Below are 16245 nucleotides of genomic sequence, written 5' to 3'. Positions count from 1 at the left end.
GGGTCTGCTATCCTGCAACTGGCCAAGGAAAATACAAATATGGGAAATACTACCCTTTTAAACATGAAAAGTAGGCCTAATCAATGAGAGCATTTGTAGAGTCAGAGCTTTATTGCTGAATATCATATTAATCATTACAGTATGGTTAACTATTTTGAAAACAGTACAATAATTATATTACAGACAATATGGCAAAAAAGCATTATTTTACAATTAAGCTAATTATTTTTACAACAAGGGCATTTGTCTGAAGAAAGAAGGGTTGAGGGTGGGAAGAAGTGCAAAGACACCTAAAGAGGTCTTTGTACACCTCTTTCGGTATACCATCCCCTTTACACTGATGTCATCCTCTGTCCAAAGCCGAGTCATATTCATTCTTCCACACAGTAGCAATAGAAAATGAAAACAAGCGTTTCTTATTGGACAAATTCAGGTAGGTCCCTCCCCCTTTGCTTCCATTGGGTTACTACTAGCGAATACAACTCTGGTGTGTACAACTCATGTCAGCAGTCTCATTTCTCTTGAGTACTTCATTGATTGATATGTCATTGATTGGACTGAGTACAAGTATAATTCATTCTCTAAAATAACGAGAGAAAAGCTCCAAAGCCAGATATCTATATTACTGTAATGGTCTCTTTTAACCTTCAGCAATTGATTCGGAATCAGTAAGCCAGCTTTACAACGTTTGAACTTCATATTTTCAAGGGGGAATAAAAAAGGAAAAACAAAGATCCTCCAAACAAACAAGATCCTATCTTTTCTTTACATTATAGGAACATTCATCTCAACTTGATCTTTTGCTTTACCACCTCTGTGTTTTATTCCCTCTGGAAAACATAAGGTGCAAACTTTTCACTAGTATCCAATGTATGCATTCCATGGTTCATAGGGCTGAATGAAACTTAGGGAGTCACGTGACTCCTCAGTTTCAATAGGCATGACGATGCCTCGGATTATGAGGAATACAAGAACATCCCTGCACCAGTTGCTGAGGACAGAGGGTAACTAACCAGACATATGGGAACTAGCCTGGGTGCCAGTCTGTTTCTGCTTTGTGTCAAACATGATAATGAAAAAAGTAGGAACCAACTGGAAACCAGGCTATGTCAGAGTGATCAGGGGAGGAAATAGTATGTATTCAATACACCTGGTATATACGGTGCATTTCCCTTGGTTGCTGAGACATCAAAATGTCCTTCTCACCTCTCCTCCCTTTCGGCCAACTCTCCCCTTGTCACACATCATCCTACCTCTCTTCCTGAAAGGATTGGATAGGTATCAGGGTTGGTGTCAGTTCCATTTCAATTCAGGAAGTAAACTGACCCCAACCCTGGTAGTTATACGCAAGATGGCAGAAATTCTACAAATGGAGCTACTTCCATGTTGTTTATACTTATCCAATAATTTCAGGTTTATATGAAGTGCCTATAGGGTTAGGGGGTTGTTTGTGGACAGAACCTCTCGCTCTCCAACTCTCCCAGACACCTTCCTCCCCTAAGTGCGCACTCACACACTATCAACTCTCCTCCTGCCCCTCTCCCCCCCTCGGACCTCCCACACCTTCATTCCCCCTCCCTCTGACAGAAGTAGGAGAGCAGCGTGTCGAGGTCTCGCCGGTCGGCCGCCGCGTATAGCGAGCTCTCTCCCATCATGCTTAAGGCCATGCGCAGGGTGGACCAGATGTTGTCGGACATCATGGTGGCCGCGGCACCCCCTGGGGCCCGGCTGGCACTGACCGTCTCGCCCTCCCCCGATGCCTGCCGCTGCAGGGACAGGGCTTCCAGGAAGTGCTCCACGGCCTCTCTGTAAACCAGGAAGAGAATAGGGGTCAACTTGAAATTGTCATTGTGGTGCATTCAATAGATTTGTATTAAGGCAAAAATAATTATATTGTGAACAAAGTCAATACATTTTATAAAGTCCACATTTCTACTCCTGGTATGACCTGAATCTACAACTTACCTTAGATGAACATAAGAAAGTGCAGTGTTTTAGGTGGTTTTGATCAAATATTATTTAAAAAAAATGTATTGTGTGAATTTTGTTCTTGCACAATTTTGTATCTCTGGCCACAAAAGGCTCTCCCTCTCACCTGTGGGCTCCTAGGTTGACACAGCTGATTCCCAGGTTGTACCGACTGCGGATGAAGCCTGGCTGCAGTTCCAGCGCCCTCCTGTAGGCGGCAACAGCCTCCTCTGAGCGGCTTCCATTGGCCAGGGTAGCGCCCAGTTTATTCCACAGCAGGTAGTCCTGAGAGAGAGGGAAACAGACAGAGGTCATGAGCTCCTGAATTAGTGTTGGATACATTGAGTTTCTCACACAGACTTATACAGAAAACTACCCTCTGCATTACGTAAATACCAAAAAAAAAAAAAAAAAAAACTTGATTTTGGAAAAAACCTACTTACTTATTTGCTGACTCTTACAAACCGGGGATCATGCACTTAATTTTCCTCACAGACCATCCCCTTGCATGCCACAGTGCTATATGAGCACACTACCATTCTGTTAAGAAAGAGTATGAGCAAAGGGTGGAAACTAAGAATAATGGACAACGAAGACCCTGACACTGACAAAGGTCATGTCAACCTGTACAGATCTGGAACAGTATTGGTGCAGGGCAGCCTCAAACCGTTTGCAGCAGGACTTCTACAAGATCAAAGAGAGTGCACAGCATAAGAAGCCCCTCCTTGGACCACATCCCCACCCCATAGACCACCAGCCCCATGAGGAGTGTGTCCCCCCCCAGCCCTGCGCAAACCCAGGTCCCACAAATGCACTGCTCCTGCGTTGATCCGAGGGAGAAATGCGCCAAGCTGGAGACGAAGCTGGCGCAGCTCTTTGCTGTATCGAGCTGTTCAGAACACTCGAGACAGCAAAGACCCAGACAACAGACCAGCACAACAATACCCGCTGAACAAGACCCAGGGAGCTGAAGGAGGAGAGAGACAGCTGTCTGGATGAGGGAGAACAGCCCACCTCAGACTCCCCAGCACAGCCGGGAAAAACAAGAGTGAGAAAGAGAGAGAGTACATCTGTTCATTGCCACAAAAGGTGAGCTGAGTAAAATAGTTCAAGAGGGGCTAGTTAAGTATCTGTGAAAAAGGAAGGACAATCACAGAACAGAAGCAGACGGGGGTAAATGCTACATGTGACTAGGGAGGGGTAGTTTCAGAGAGAAAAAAAGTAGGAATAGGGAAAGTTAAAAAGGGGAGGTAGACATACCGTTTGAAGAGGAGGAAAGTAATAGACCCTTTTGGAATACCTAAAAATGCATCCCCCCAGTCCCCCTCCTTCCTTCCTTTAAGTATTTGACGGTCTATGATTAAAACAATGAGGTATGGTCCACAGATCTAATTGAATCTGAACAACCCTCTAACTGGAACAGAATATGGAAAAATATGACCTTGGCATCCCATAATACGAACCATCCATTTTTACATTTTAAGTTTGTTCACAGACTGTTTAACACCAATAAAACATTTTACGATGAAATTGGCCCCCAACTCTCAACTGTTCACTGTGTACCCCAAATCAGGTAGGCACATTCCTTCACATGATGTGGGAGGAGTGCCCTGCAGTTAAATGCTTCTGAATTTAAATATTCAATGCTTTGCATCTATTACGTTACTTAACGATGATAGCCCCTTGAATATCTCAATCAGTCAGAAGATTACTGCTGTCAGGCAGCACTGCTGCGAAACAAATGTTGGCTTAAAGATGGCAACCACCTCACTCTCTCGCATTTAACCAGTGGATAAAGTTACTATTAGAAGTTAAACAGAATTATCGACCGTGAGAATGAATGGTGCAAATCAAGGAACAATTGAGGCCTGGACAAATATACTTGACTCTCTAAAGAACAATCTCAGCTAAAGCCCCACACATACATACAAACTAATTAAATATATACATTTGTCCAGGCCTCAATTGTTCCTTGACTTGGGCAGCCTCAAACCGTTAGCGGCAGGACTTCTATTTGAACTTTTGTTACTTTCTTTGCTTTCAGGCCCACAGGGAAAGGGTGATACGGAGGAGGGGGTCTCAGGTCGTCTTGGGAGAGGGCTGGGGGGGATTGGCGGGAATGTAAGGGGTGACTCAGGGGATGGATAGGTGGGAGGGGGACTGATAGGCAACTTCGGTTGCTGGAGGGGAAGGGGTTATCTTTGTATGCATTTCTTTGTTTTTGTACCTGTAACCCACCATCTGAAAAGAAAATCAAAGGTGGATCACAAGATTTTTTTACAATGGGATGGAGCCAATTGCTTTCAGGTAACGATTAGCATACAGATCAGAAATTATTTCAAGGAAGCAAGCAAGGAAGGATGCAAGTACTCGAACACGTTTGAATTCATCAACTTTATGCTGTTTAAATAAAATTTGGCAAATCATAATCAAGTGTGTCTTTTCTCCAAACACACATGAACCACAGATTGGTAAGAGTTATTGCTGTGAAGTGGATAACATACTAGTGTACCTGTGGTGTGACAGAGAGGGCTGCTGTGAAACAGTCCACGGCCTTGTCATACTCCCCGCTCAGATTGAAGAGGACTCCCAGGCCACACTGTAGCTGGGGGTCGACGCGGGCGGGGTCAGAGTTCGCCGCACTGAGGAACAGGGACTGCACCTCTGTAAACAAAGAACTGAGAGTGTGGGAGGAAGGAGGGAGGCACAGAGATGGGGAAAACGGAGAAGGGAGAAGATTTAACAATTGTAATATTTTAAACCAACAGATAGAATCCATGTTTTTGTAACATGAGAAAATACAGGAGAACGTCCTGTATTGCATATTTAGCATTTCATTTTGTGTTATATTCATTAGGAGTTCTAAGTACCATTTTGAATATACATGCACACCAAATTTGTACACAATGAAAAAGGTCCACTCACTCTGGCAGCAGTGAGCCAAATCTCTCCCGCTCTCTGGTCCCGCCGTCCTTCTCTCGCTCCCGTTCACTCTGCTCCAGGACTGGCCGGTATGCGGGGTTGTGCCTCAGCCAGTCGCGAAGGGTCTCACAGGCCTGCCTGTGCAGCGATTCGTTGGTGAAACTGACGGCCAGTGCCATCAGAGCGGTCAGGTTGTCCTTCTTCAACTCTATGCATCTAACGGTGAGAGAAGAAGAGCGAGCAAGAGACAGAGAGAAAAAAAAAGGAGAGAAAGGTGAGAACCCGAGAAAATGTTGTCAGCCAACACCAAGGCAACAAGTCGTCACAGGCATCATGTAACTTCAAGGACTTCCTATTTTGCACCCAAGTTCATGCTTATCATAACATATTTGTATTCAAGCCACACATAAAACATGTATTCATAAATCAAATAAGTACACACCTCATGACATGCTCTTAATGTCACACAGGAAACTACGTCCCAAACGGCACCCTTATTCTCTATGTCAGGGGTGTCAAACATACAAGCCAATTCAATGCGGCTCATGGGTGGTTTAACACCTACTCATTTTCTATATTGTAGAATAAAAAAATGAAGACATTAAAACTATGAAATGACACAGAGTAAACAAATGTATTAAGCAAAAAAGTTAAACAAATCAAAACATATATTATATTTGAGATTCTTCAAAGTAGCCACCCATTGCCTTGATGACAGCTTAGCACGCACACACACACACTACTGTTCAAAAGTTTGGGGTCACTTAAAAATGTCCTTGTTTTTGAAAGAAAAGCAAATTTTTTCAAATTGATCAGAAATACAGTGTAGATATGGTTAATGTTGTAAACATTATTGTAGCTGAAAACAGCTGATCTACATAGGTGTACAGAGGCCCATTATCAGCAACCATCACTCCTGTGTCCAATAGCACATTGTTAGCTAATCCAAGTTTATAATTTTATAAGGCTAATTGATCATTAGAAAACCCTTTTGCAATTATGTTAGCAATTATGTTAGCACAGCTGAAAACTATGTTGCTGATAAAGAAGCAATAAAACTGTCCTTCTTTTGACTAGTTGAGTATCTGGAGGATCAGCATTTGTAGGTTTGATTACAGGCTCAAAATGGCCAGAAACAAGACCTTTCTTCTGAAACTCGTCAGTCTATTGTTGTTCTGAGAAATTAAGGCTATTCCATGCAAGAAATTGCCAAGAAACTGAAGATATCTGGGTTGGCGCCCCCCCTTGGGTTGTGCTGTGGCGGAGATCTTTGTGGGCTATACTCTGCCTTGTCTCAGGATGGTAAGTTGGTGGTTGAAGATATCCCTCTAGTGGTGTGGGGGGCTGTGCTTTGGCAAAGTGGGTGGGGTTATATCCTTCTTGTTTGGCCCTGTCCGGGGGTGTCCTCGGATGGGGCCACAGTGTCTCCTGACCCCTCCTGTCTCAGCCTCCAGTATTTATGCTGCAGTAGTTTATGTGTCGGGGGGCTAGGGTCAGTTTGTTATATCTGGAGTACTTCTCCTGTCCTATTCGGTGTCCTGTGTGAATTTAAGTGTGCTCTCTCTAATTCTCTCTTTCTTTCTCTCCCTCGGAGGACCTGAGCCCTAGGACCATGCCTCAGGACTACCTGACATGATGACTCCTTGATGTCCCCAGGCCACCTGGCCGTGCTGCTGCTCCAGTTTCAACTGTTCTGCCTTATTATTATTGGACCATGCTGGTCATTTATGAACATTTGAACATCTTGGCCATGTTCTGTTATAATCTCCACCAGGCACAGCCAGAAGAGGACTGGCCACCCCACATAGCCTGGTTCCTCTCTAGGTTTCTTCCTAGGTTTTGGCCTTTCTAGGGAGTTTTTCCTAGCCACTGTGCTTCTACACCTGCATTGCTTGCTGTTTGGGGTTTTAGGCTGGGTTTCTGTACAGCACTTTGAGATATCAGCTGATGTACGAAGGGCTATATAAATACATTTGATTTGATTTTGATTTGAATAGGGTGCCACTTGGGACACACTTGGGACTTCTCTCCAGTCAGTGAGGCTGCTATTCCATCTCTTTACCTGCGGAGGGCACTGATGGCTGCAAACTCTTGTTCGTTCTCTGCCTGACAGGTTCCCAGATATTGCCATGCCTAAAAAAAAGAAGCGGGGGAAAAAAAGAGAGAGTGCTTAGTTCTCTTACCTCTTCACCCACCTAATGCTAGCAGGGTAGGAAAGAACCCCCTTAGTCGCCAGCGCTTGTTATCCAGAAATAATTTCACCTTGAGATAATATTATATCGGAGTTATTAATTAGTAATTAATGAGTGTCTCACCAGCTGGTTGTCTGGTTCTCTCTGTACGGCGCTCTCAAACAGGCGCACGGCCCCAGGGATGTCCCCTGCCTCCATCCTCCTCACCCCCTCAGCAAGGGGGTCCTGGTGGGACATGTACGGGTTGTCCTCCTCAAACTGGTACCCCTGGAGGGGGTGAGAGAGCGAGGGAGGGAAAGAGAAAGAAAGGGAGGAAGAAAGAGAGAGAGAGTTAAATCATGAACAGCAACTTAGCAGACAAGACAAGGCAGATTTTTTTTTAGCCTGGACAGGTAGAAATGCTGAACTTATTCATTGTGATCTGAAAGGCAAAACTTATCCTTAACTAAAAACAAACCCTTATTTTAACCAGGTAAGTTGACTGAGAACACTTTCTCGATTACAGCAACAACCTGGGGAAGAGTTAGAGGGGAGAGGAGGTGGGATACATGAGCCAGTTGGAAGCTGCGGATGATTAGGCGGCCATGGACACCGGGGTTAACACCCCATCTCTTACGATAAGTGCCATGGGATATTTTTTTTTAGACCAGAGTAAAGAGTGCCTCCTACTGGCCCTCCAACTCCCCTTCCACAGGTGGATAGGAAGCTATGTCAAGTACCTTGTCGTAGGAGCTACTGAGCATCTGGTCAAAATCGGAGAGCCAGGGGTGACTTTCTGCATCTCTCTTGGCCATCTCCTCCCACTCTTGCTGCAGCTTCTCCCAGAAGTCCAAGTCGCTCTGATACAGAGGAACAGTTACAATGTCAAAGTCAGAGGACAAATGGAGCTGCTGGGCATCTCCATCATATCAGTTGCTGTGGGAAACCCCCTAACATTAACATTGGTCCAAACCACTATTTTTATGGGATGCCCAAGGGTCAATGTGAACTTTGATAAAGGTTATATATACAGTGTAATTTAAGCCAATGTTGATGTGTGAAGTGAAAATGTACAATGGCATTATTAGTGCAATATTGTATATGTAAAGAGCTTAATACATACTGAACACAAATATAAACAAAACATGTAGTGTTGGTCCCATGTTTCATGAGCTGAAATAAAAGATCCCAGAACCTTTCCATACGCACAAAGCTTATTTCTTCCGAATGTTGTGCAAAAATGTGTTTACATCTCTGTTAGTGAGTACGTCTCCCTCCTTTGCCAAGATAATCCATCCCCCTGACAGGTGTGGCTTATCAAGAAGCTGATTAAACAGCGTGATCATTACACAGGTGCACCTTGTGCTGGGGACAATAAAAGGCCACTCTAAAATGTACAGTTTTGTCACACAACACGACAGATGTCTCAAGTTGAGGGAGCGTGCAATTGGCATGCTGACTGCAGGAATGTCCACCAGAGCTGTTGCCAGATAATTGAATGTTCATTTCTCTACCATAAGCCTTCAACGCCATTTTAGAGAATTTGGCAGTGCGCCCAACCGGCCTCACAACCGCAGACCACGCGTAACCACGCCAGCCTAGGACCTCCACATTCGGCTTCTTCACCTACGGGATCGTCTGAGGGAGTGATGAGGGCTATTTCTGTTTGTAATAGAAGCCCTTTTGTTGGGAAAAACTCCTTCCGATTGGCTGAGCCTGGCTCCCCAGTGGGTGGGTCTGGCTCCCAAGTGGGTGGGCCTATGCTCTCCCAGGCCTACCCATGGCTGCACCCTTGCACAGTCATGTGAAGATTAGGGCATAATGAATTGATTTGGGCATAGGCTGGAATTATTCTTGATAGATACAATTTGGAAGATGTTTAAAAAGACATTTATGATAATTATTCTGTTATCTTTCCTATTGTATTGTCCTGTATCTCTCTTACCTCCACAGCAGCTTTAGCTTGCTGGAAATCTGGACCTGCAGTGGCAAACTCATCTACCCATGATTCTGCTGACTCCACTGAGACCTGAACAGGAAGGAAGAGGTAGCAATGGCAGATGTGGACACCAAGTTGTCCATAACTCGATAACAACACTTAAAGTGGGACTTTGAGGTTGTGACAGTGAAGGAAAAGCAGAAAAAGATGGGGAAGAAGGATGAGTGGAAGACAAGATAAAGGAATGGGAAGAAGTAAAACATCAGAGAACCACACCCATTCCCTTTCTCCCCTACAATTTACACACCTTCAGTGCAGGTCATTTTTACTACTTCTCTAAAAGTAGTCGCTATAATCTAAATGCAAGTTTAATCAGCAAAAACAATGCATCTTCCTTGGGTTTCCAAAGTGCTAAGAAACTACGGGACAAACTACAGTGGGCACAACCTTCTGCCACTAAAAACAGCCATCCAACTGCCGCAAAAAAAGGCAGATGAAAAATATAATCAGCTCAACTTTCTTGACTGAAAGCCGGTTGCGGAACCACTGGGAGTATTGCCATTGCGTCAGGGGTCCTACCTGCTTGACGACAGAAGCCCATTGATGTGCCTGTTTAGCCTTAGCTTTGGCAATCTTCTGATCCCACTCTTGGGTTGTCGAGGGTAAAGTCCCTCCCCCAGTCTCCTCCAGGAACTATGGCAACCAGGGAGCGGAGAACGGGGGGAGGCGTGATTGTTTTGTCGCAGGTGTGAGGCATTGGGTTTTTGTTTTGGGAGGGGTGAGGACGGAGGAGTTTTAATTTGGTACAAATGAATGGGGGTTGTTAATCGAAGGAGGGGAAAGCCAAGAGTTCACGGCAGGGTCGAAGGGGGAAAAAATAGATGTCACAGTTAAAAAGGGCAACCATGAGAACTCCTATGACTACATACATCAGGGCTGGGATCTAATTCAGGAAATGACTTGGAATTCAACTCATGATGAAAACAATACAAAAATGCCTATTATTATTATTATTATTATTTTTCAATCCCCTACCGGAATTGAAAAATAATTTCCCACAACCCTGTTTTAAAAACAAACGACTTCACCTGATAAGGGGAACTGGAAGTCTGATTCAAGACGGGAACAGCTATGATGATTTTCATTGGCAGAAGTTGGCTGATAGAAATCGCATGTATTGAAAGGACAATGCTCTCTTTTCCACAATAAATGATTTCTACACATACCATTTCCAAAGTATACATTGTACAGCCTAGTGCAAGGCTCACATACAGAAAAGTTCATGGCCATCACTTGGTTATGTAGTTAGTAACAATTGCAGGAGTCTGCACCAAATACTGGGATGTGGGGGGTCATGAGGCACAAAATGAGGACGCTTGAGCCAAGATGGCTCCCTGTAGATTAACAGTTGCACCCTTCCCCTTGTGTCTTCAATGGAAGTTGGGTCCTACCTGGTTGAGGTTGGAGGCCCAGTTCTGAGCCTCCTTGGCCTGAGCTCTATCTGTGTGCTGTTTGCCTGCTCTGTCCTCCACTGTGACACTGCCCTCGCCAATCTGCCTAATGAACCGCAGGAACTACAGTGCAACACAACAACAACATAACAATGACACAATATCCATTATGGCTTATGGACCTAGATTGGTCATGAAATCAGTTTGTGCTTTAACCAAATCCCAAATAATGACAGAGGACTTGGATACCACACAAACAGTTCTGAAGACCAGGTTGTAAAGAGTCACTATGCTACTACGGTCCATCACAGCAAAATGCTTTCCCATGAAACATTTTGATGTCTAATTGACTACAAAGAAGCGTGTCTCACTGAACAATTCAAAAGAAACAGCTACAACTACAATTATCCTGTTATTGCAAAGCTACATTACTTCTATGGGCAAAGAATGGGGAAAGGGTATGGGGATAGATATGTAGAAAAAAGTATGAAACACACGCGACACGGAAATAACACACACACACACACACACACACACACACACACACACACACACACACACACACACACACACACACACACACCTCAGTGTTCTGTAACTTGGGGTCATTGACCTTTGCAACCAGCTCATTGGCTGTTTGCTTCAGTTCGTCTCCTGGTAGGTACTCTTTCGTCCTATTGGATTTACAAACATTAACATCAAAGGGTTAATTTAAACAGCTGAGTATCAAACAGTGATTATTTGAAAGAACAAGTGGGTTAAAGAGACCATGTACATTTTACATAATCACACTGTATCCTTGTAAATATATTGGAATTCAAATGCATTGTCTCTTTTCACAATACATATCCAATAAGGATGGAATCAAAAGACACTTTTGAATACCTAATTAAATGACTGCTACTTACGGAGTCAACGCATTACATACACACACTAAAAGCCTGTGTGCGTGATTTACTGGCTTTAATTGTCTTTCTTGACTTAGAGTTATGCAATGACTTCAATTCACTAGCACAAAGCTATGTTACGGCCAAAGCCCTTATAAAGTGAATGCAACAACACAGAGTTCTGAGAGGACGACGTCAAGGATTTTAAGACACACTTAGCGGCTCAACATCACAATCTTCTCTGGAACATTCTCAAGGTTTCTCCGAATGTCGCTGTATCTATCTACGTGTCCCTTGCTCTCCTCTTTTTCTCTGTCTCTCCATTATTACCAGTCTTGCTCCCTCTCTCCCAGGTCTCCGAGCCATAGCTTCTCCTCTGACTGCTCTAGATACTCCTCTGCCCAACGCCCGGGATCTGAGAAAGAGAGGAGAAAGAGAAAGGGAGTAAGATACAGATTATTTCTCTACATGTTAGAAGTTGTGGCCACAAAGTACATTCAAACAAATGGTTGGCAATTGTGCCTACCATTGACATTCCAAAAAATGTACCTGTGCCATCGGTGATAAACTCTCTGGTCCAATCAGCGTCGGCCGGGTCTCCAAGTCCCGCCTGCCCCGATGAGGCGGCGGCAGCGGCATCTGCTCCCGACAGAAACTCAGACGTCCAATCACCAGACAGGGCCAACGCAGCCACACCCGGAGCTACGGACAGGACAGGAGGGAACGGGTGTTGTTTTCGTCACACGTTGGTAAAAGAAAGTGTGTTTTTCAGTGTAAGTACTTGGATGGAAGGGACAGGAAAACGTAATAAACAGGTGTCTTGAAGTGTCAACGTATGTTCCAAAACCTGTGGGGTAACAATATGGAAGTGCTGCCGGGCAGCTGGACAGGCACACCGCAAATCTTTAATAGTGTTGCTTCTGCTGCGTTGGAGAGTATAATAGGGTATACTATTACTGCTGTGTGTGTACCTCTCTGTGGAGCCTGTCTGTAGCTCTGCTGATCAATCTGCTGCATTTCCTCCAGTAACTGGCCCATGTCGAAGCTGTGAGGGGGCCGTGGAGGCGCCTGCTGCATGAACTCATTCACCAACTGGGACACACACACATGCAGAAGAAGTCATCAAACGCTAGCCTATTCAATAACGATTAACAAACCTCACATGAATGAAACGTGCTTTCATATTCCTTTTTTCAGAATATGTAAACAGAGCACAACAGTTCAAATCAAGAGGACTGGGAAGGTAATATGAGACTGACCTCTTCTTCTGTTGCTATTTCAATGGGTGTAGGGGGAATCTAGGAGAAAAAGAGGGATGAAAGTGATACTGTGAGATATATTTGTGAAAGCTATAGTACAACTAAGTTGCAGTATCTTGTCTAAGTTGTCAAGGTCATGGTTGCTCCACTACTACAGCTAAAACGGCTTGACCAAGTCAAAAGATCTGACCCATATTACAGGCACAACATTTATCTTCCTATAGCGAATCGCCGGGACCACATTTTACATTCAGAAACCATGTCGGGGGCCATTCTAAAACTACTCGCATGTCGTAAACCATTTGTTTACACTTTGTTACCTCGTTGGCTAGCTAGCTAATAAACTGTTAACTTTACCAGTATAGCCAAACATTTGGGGGCACAGAAAGAAAGGAAAATGCATAGGTTCTTCAGGAGATCAAAGATCATGGAAATCACAAACCTGATGTTTTTATAGAGACAGTGTACAATTTTAAATGTAATGCATCTCAATAGGAAAATAGTGCTTTTAAACAATGTAGAAACCTAATATTCCACAAATTACTTCGTAATTTCATTTGAACTTTTATTATAAATGTCTTTACAGTGTTACATATTAATTTATAGGGCATAACATGTGCTTAAACTAGATAGAATTCATATAGGCTGTATCTCAATCAATTTTTTTAAAATCTCAGTTCTGGTGCTCATAAATTTCATGTCGTGCTCCTAACTTTTTTTAAAAATTGGGAGCACCAGTGTAACCAATGAAAATGTTACATTTAGAGCCCTGGATGGGCCCCACCATTGACTAGGAAAAATAACTCAATGCAACATGGTCAATAACAAACTAATAATATACAAAACATAAAACATGGATTACGGTACATATTCCATACATTCTTTATTCTAATTTCTACAGGTGATTACTCACAGTGGGCGTTGACCTGTGCCTCCAAGCTCCTCCCTCCTGGGTCATATGACCCGTCAGCTTCATGAGAGGATTGGCTCCCCCACACTCCCCCTCCACCAGCTCCCGCATCGCCATGGCAACAGCGGGCAGCGGCGTATCCAATCAGATCACCTTAGAACTGAAGAGATGAAAAAGTTAATAAAAACATTGACTTATCCATTAAATGATGGATGGAATTATTTGAACATTCCAAACATTTTACATCTAATTTACTCAGTTTGATAATATCACATTCAGGATCCTGCCTGGGTGCCAGACTCTTTCTGCATTTGTTGAGGTTCCTAACAAGACAAAACATGTGAGCTATTAAGCAGAGATAGACCGGCACCAACACTATTCATGGTCCCATGCAAGACAGCTCAGGGCGTACCGGTATCAAGAAAAACACAAGAAAAATGTGACTGTCCGCTCACTGTTGGGCAGTCATTTACCTTCCTACTACAGCTAGGCTATCCTTTTCTCCAGCTCCTGTGCAGTGTTTGGACATGCGTCATCACTCTTTTCAACCTTTCACATCAATCAAAGCAACAGGTGAGAGCTGTTTGAGATATATGGAGGTCTATTTGAGGATGAAAGGGCTAGCCAGGCCAAATTGAAATCTCATCCCGGGTGCCCAATGACTCATAGTCCTCTCCTAATCTAACATGCTCTATCTGTTGGATTTTAACTCACACACACACACACACACGACTGATGCCCTCCAAGGATACCAAAAATGTAGCAAGAAGTCAAAGACTGAAAATAGCCTTGAGCTTAATTTTCACTCTTCCAACTGGCTTTTCAGTCTAACTCACTCTTTAAATACACACCTGGCCCTTTAAGTGACAGAAAACATTCAAGGGTGACAACCAACAGTCAATGCAACTCCCTCTACTGCAAAGCTGTAGTAATATTCCCCGATCCACAGTCCTCTCCCCCACAACAGTGTGTCACTGCAATCAAATGTCGGAGAGAGAGACAACCCTGCTGTTCACATAGCAGACCTACTATCTAGGCCAACAACAGATGTACATAGATAGTGGCCTACTCAACTTCACTAAACCTCTCAGACAAACACAATTATGACAATTTCTATAATGCAGTCAGTCCTGGAGTTGAGAAGTTAAGCCCTTTCCCATTCCACCATTTTACTACAATTCAAGAATGAACAGAACCAGACACACACAACTGCAGGTAACCTTGCCCCAAAAAATAAGGGGAGACAAGGCTGTACCCTGTCCACAGGTGGTCCAGTAGCTACACTAGGGTTTAGATTTAAGGATTTCTTTCCACTGACCCAAACAGATGCTGTACGATTAGGGCCTTGGTAAGAGGATTATAGACAGATATTAATAAACACTGTCACACACACACACACACACACACACACACAATGTGCAATACTGTGGATAGAAGAGACCGTCTTAATGAATATGTATGGCCCCAAAATGAGTGAGTGTGCAGGAGTTTAATTCAGTTAGTAGGTATTCATTGTTATGTGTCATACTTGGCACTGTATGACAGCATGCTGTAGCTATATTGGCTCTACAGCAAAATATAAGTTGGCTTCTCAAGTTGAGACTGTGTGCATGAAAATGTTATGATGAAGGTATGATGCTTTGTCATGTTGAAACATAAGGTTGGCATTGCTATGCTTTTACCTGAAAACCACCAGCTGAGAATTCAAAGAGCACCATAAAGCGAACCATTGCCATCAGATAGCAGTAGGTACTATAGATACTATCTACTACACTAACTAGCTACTATACCGCACACATCCTACTACACCATGGCAATAGTCCATGCACAAAAGTTAAGAGGGAGGCATGTCTTATCCAATTTTCGATGTATAAGGTCGCATTACATTATTTTCATGTCCTCCCAACTAGCACTGTAACGATAAAACAGTGACTTTACACAATATATGTACTGTATGCCAGCTAGCTAGCTAGCTAGCTAACGTATTTAGTGTTTAGTGGGTGTAGCTAGCTAATTACGGTTAGTTAGAGAGCGTTGAGCTTGCAAAATACATTCAGTAAAACATTGAACGCTATCTAGTTGCGTGGCTAGCTAGCTACCTGTTTGCTACAATGCATGTTGATGACCAAATGCTAGCAAGTTAACAGTTAGCTACAAAAATGTGACAGACCATTATTCGACTGAGAGCATAATGTTCTACTCACCACAACCTACTGCTGACTGTAGACCTTCCTACCTTTCTACTATCCTCTTCTCCTAATTGTCTACTTTGAAAATAATAAATAGTTGGCACATTAAGACACCAGCAAAGCTACTGAGTGTGAAAGTAAATCTTTACCCGTGTTTATTAGCGCGTGTCTCTTTATTTACCTCCTGCTCTTTCCCCCATGACCCACAAAAATCTCCACAGACGCACAGCTAATCCTGCAAGGCGTATTCTCGAACAGCGTCGACGTAGTCGTTGACTGACAGACAATACGGAATGTGCGCAGAACGAGTTTGTGCGTGTGTAAACGCTGCAGATCGACGTTGCCATTTATGCCAAGGAATATTGTAACATTCTCATACTGTTCGATTAAGGTGCAATCTCTGGCTACATTGGTGAAACAATTTAACGAAAGGGGGGTAAAATTGACATTGATTGACAGTGGGCGAAGTACGCAAGGGAAAGCAAGGTTTGCGTATATTATTGTGCAAGATATGAATTAATTGCAAAGTCCAACAAATTTGTCCTGCTT

The 16245-nt window shown here is 43.5% G+C and overlaps 1 protein-coding gene across 16 annotated transcripts; it reads right to left on the bottom strand.

The window, feature by feature from the left end:
• Positions 1 to 92: 92 nt before the first annotated feature.
• On the bottom strand, positions 93 to 16127 carry pex5 (peroxisomal biogenesis factor 5). 16 transcript variants are annotated; one of them, XM_021595758.3, is made up of 17 exons: positions 15878 to 16127; positions 13511 to 13667; positions 12598 to 12636; positions 12310 to 12430; positions 11888 to 12040; positions 11669 to 11753; positions 11035 to 11125; positions 10452 to 10574; positions 9580 to 9693; positions 9007 to 9090; positions 7802 to 7921; positions 7206 to 7349; positions 6953 to 7023; positions 4894 to 5106; positions 4481 to 4646; positions 2096 to 2253; positions 93 to 1806 (listed from the first exon to the last, which is right to left on the bottom strand). In XM_021595758.3, the coding sequence occupies exons 2-17, from the start codon at positions 13622 to 13624 to the stop codon at positions 1566 to 1568; spliced, it is 2037 nt and encodes a 678-aa protein (XP_021451433.2). In that variant the 5' UTR covers positions 13625 to 13667; positions 15878 to 16127; the 3' UTR covers positions 93 to 1565. The 16 variants fall into 16 exon arrangements, with proteins under 16 accessions (XP_021451433.2, XP_021451432.2, XP_021451427.2 ...); XM_021595757.3 differs by having other exon boundaries at positions 15846 to 15956; XM_021595752.3 differs by having other exon boundaries at positions 15712 to 15948.
• Between the last annotated feature and the right edge of the window lie 118 nt (positions 16128 to 16245).

The sequence above is a fragment of the Oncorhynchus mykiss genome, chromosome 3, assembly GCF_057628025.1.
Source record: "Oncorhynchus mykiss isolate SJ-2025 chromosome 3, ASM5762802v1, whole genome shotgun sequence".
Classification (NCBI taxonomy): Eukaryota; Metazoa; Chordata; class Actinopteri; order Salmoniformes; family Salmonidae; genus Oncorhynchus; species Oncorhynchus mykiss.
Note: the sequence above shows the minus strand (reverse complement) of the source record. Positions and strands in the feature narration are given on the sequence as shown.

What these genes read in the sequence shown, in the direction of transcription:
- pex5 (XM_021595758.3), bottom strand. Translation starts at nt 13,624, where the DNA reads ATGGCGATGCGGGAGCTGGTGGAGGGGGAGTGTGGGGGAGCCAATCCT. An exon ending in CAGACAGGCTCCACAGAGAG is followed by an intron (nt 12,041 to 12,309) that starts GTACACACACAG and finishes TCCTGTCCGTAG; the next exon opens with CTCCGGGTGTGGCTGCGTTG. An exon ending in CCCTCTCTGTCACACCACAG is followed by an intron (nt 2,254 to 4,480) that starts GTACACTAGTAT and finishes CCTCTCTCTCAG; the next exon opens with GACTACCTGCTGTGGAATAA.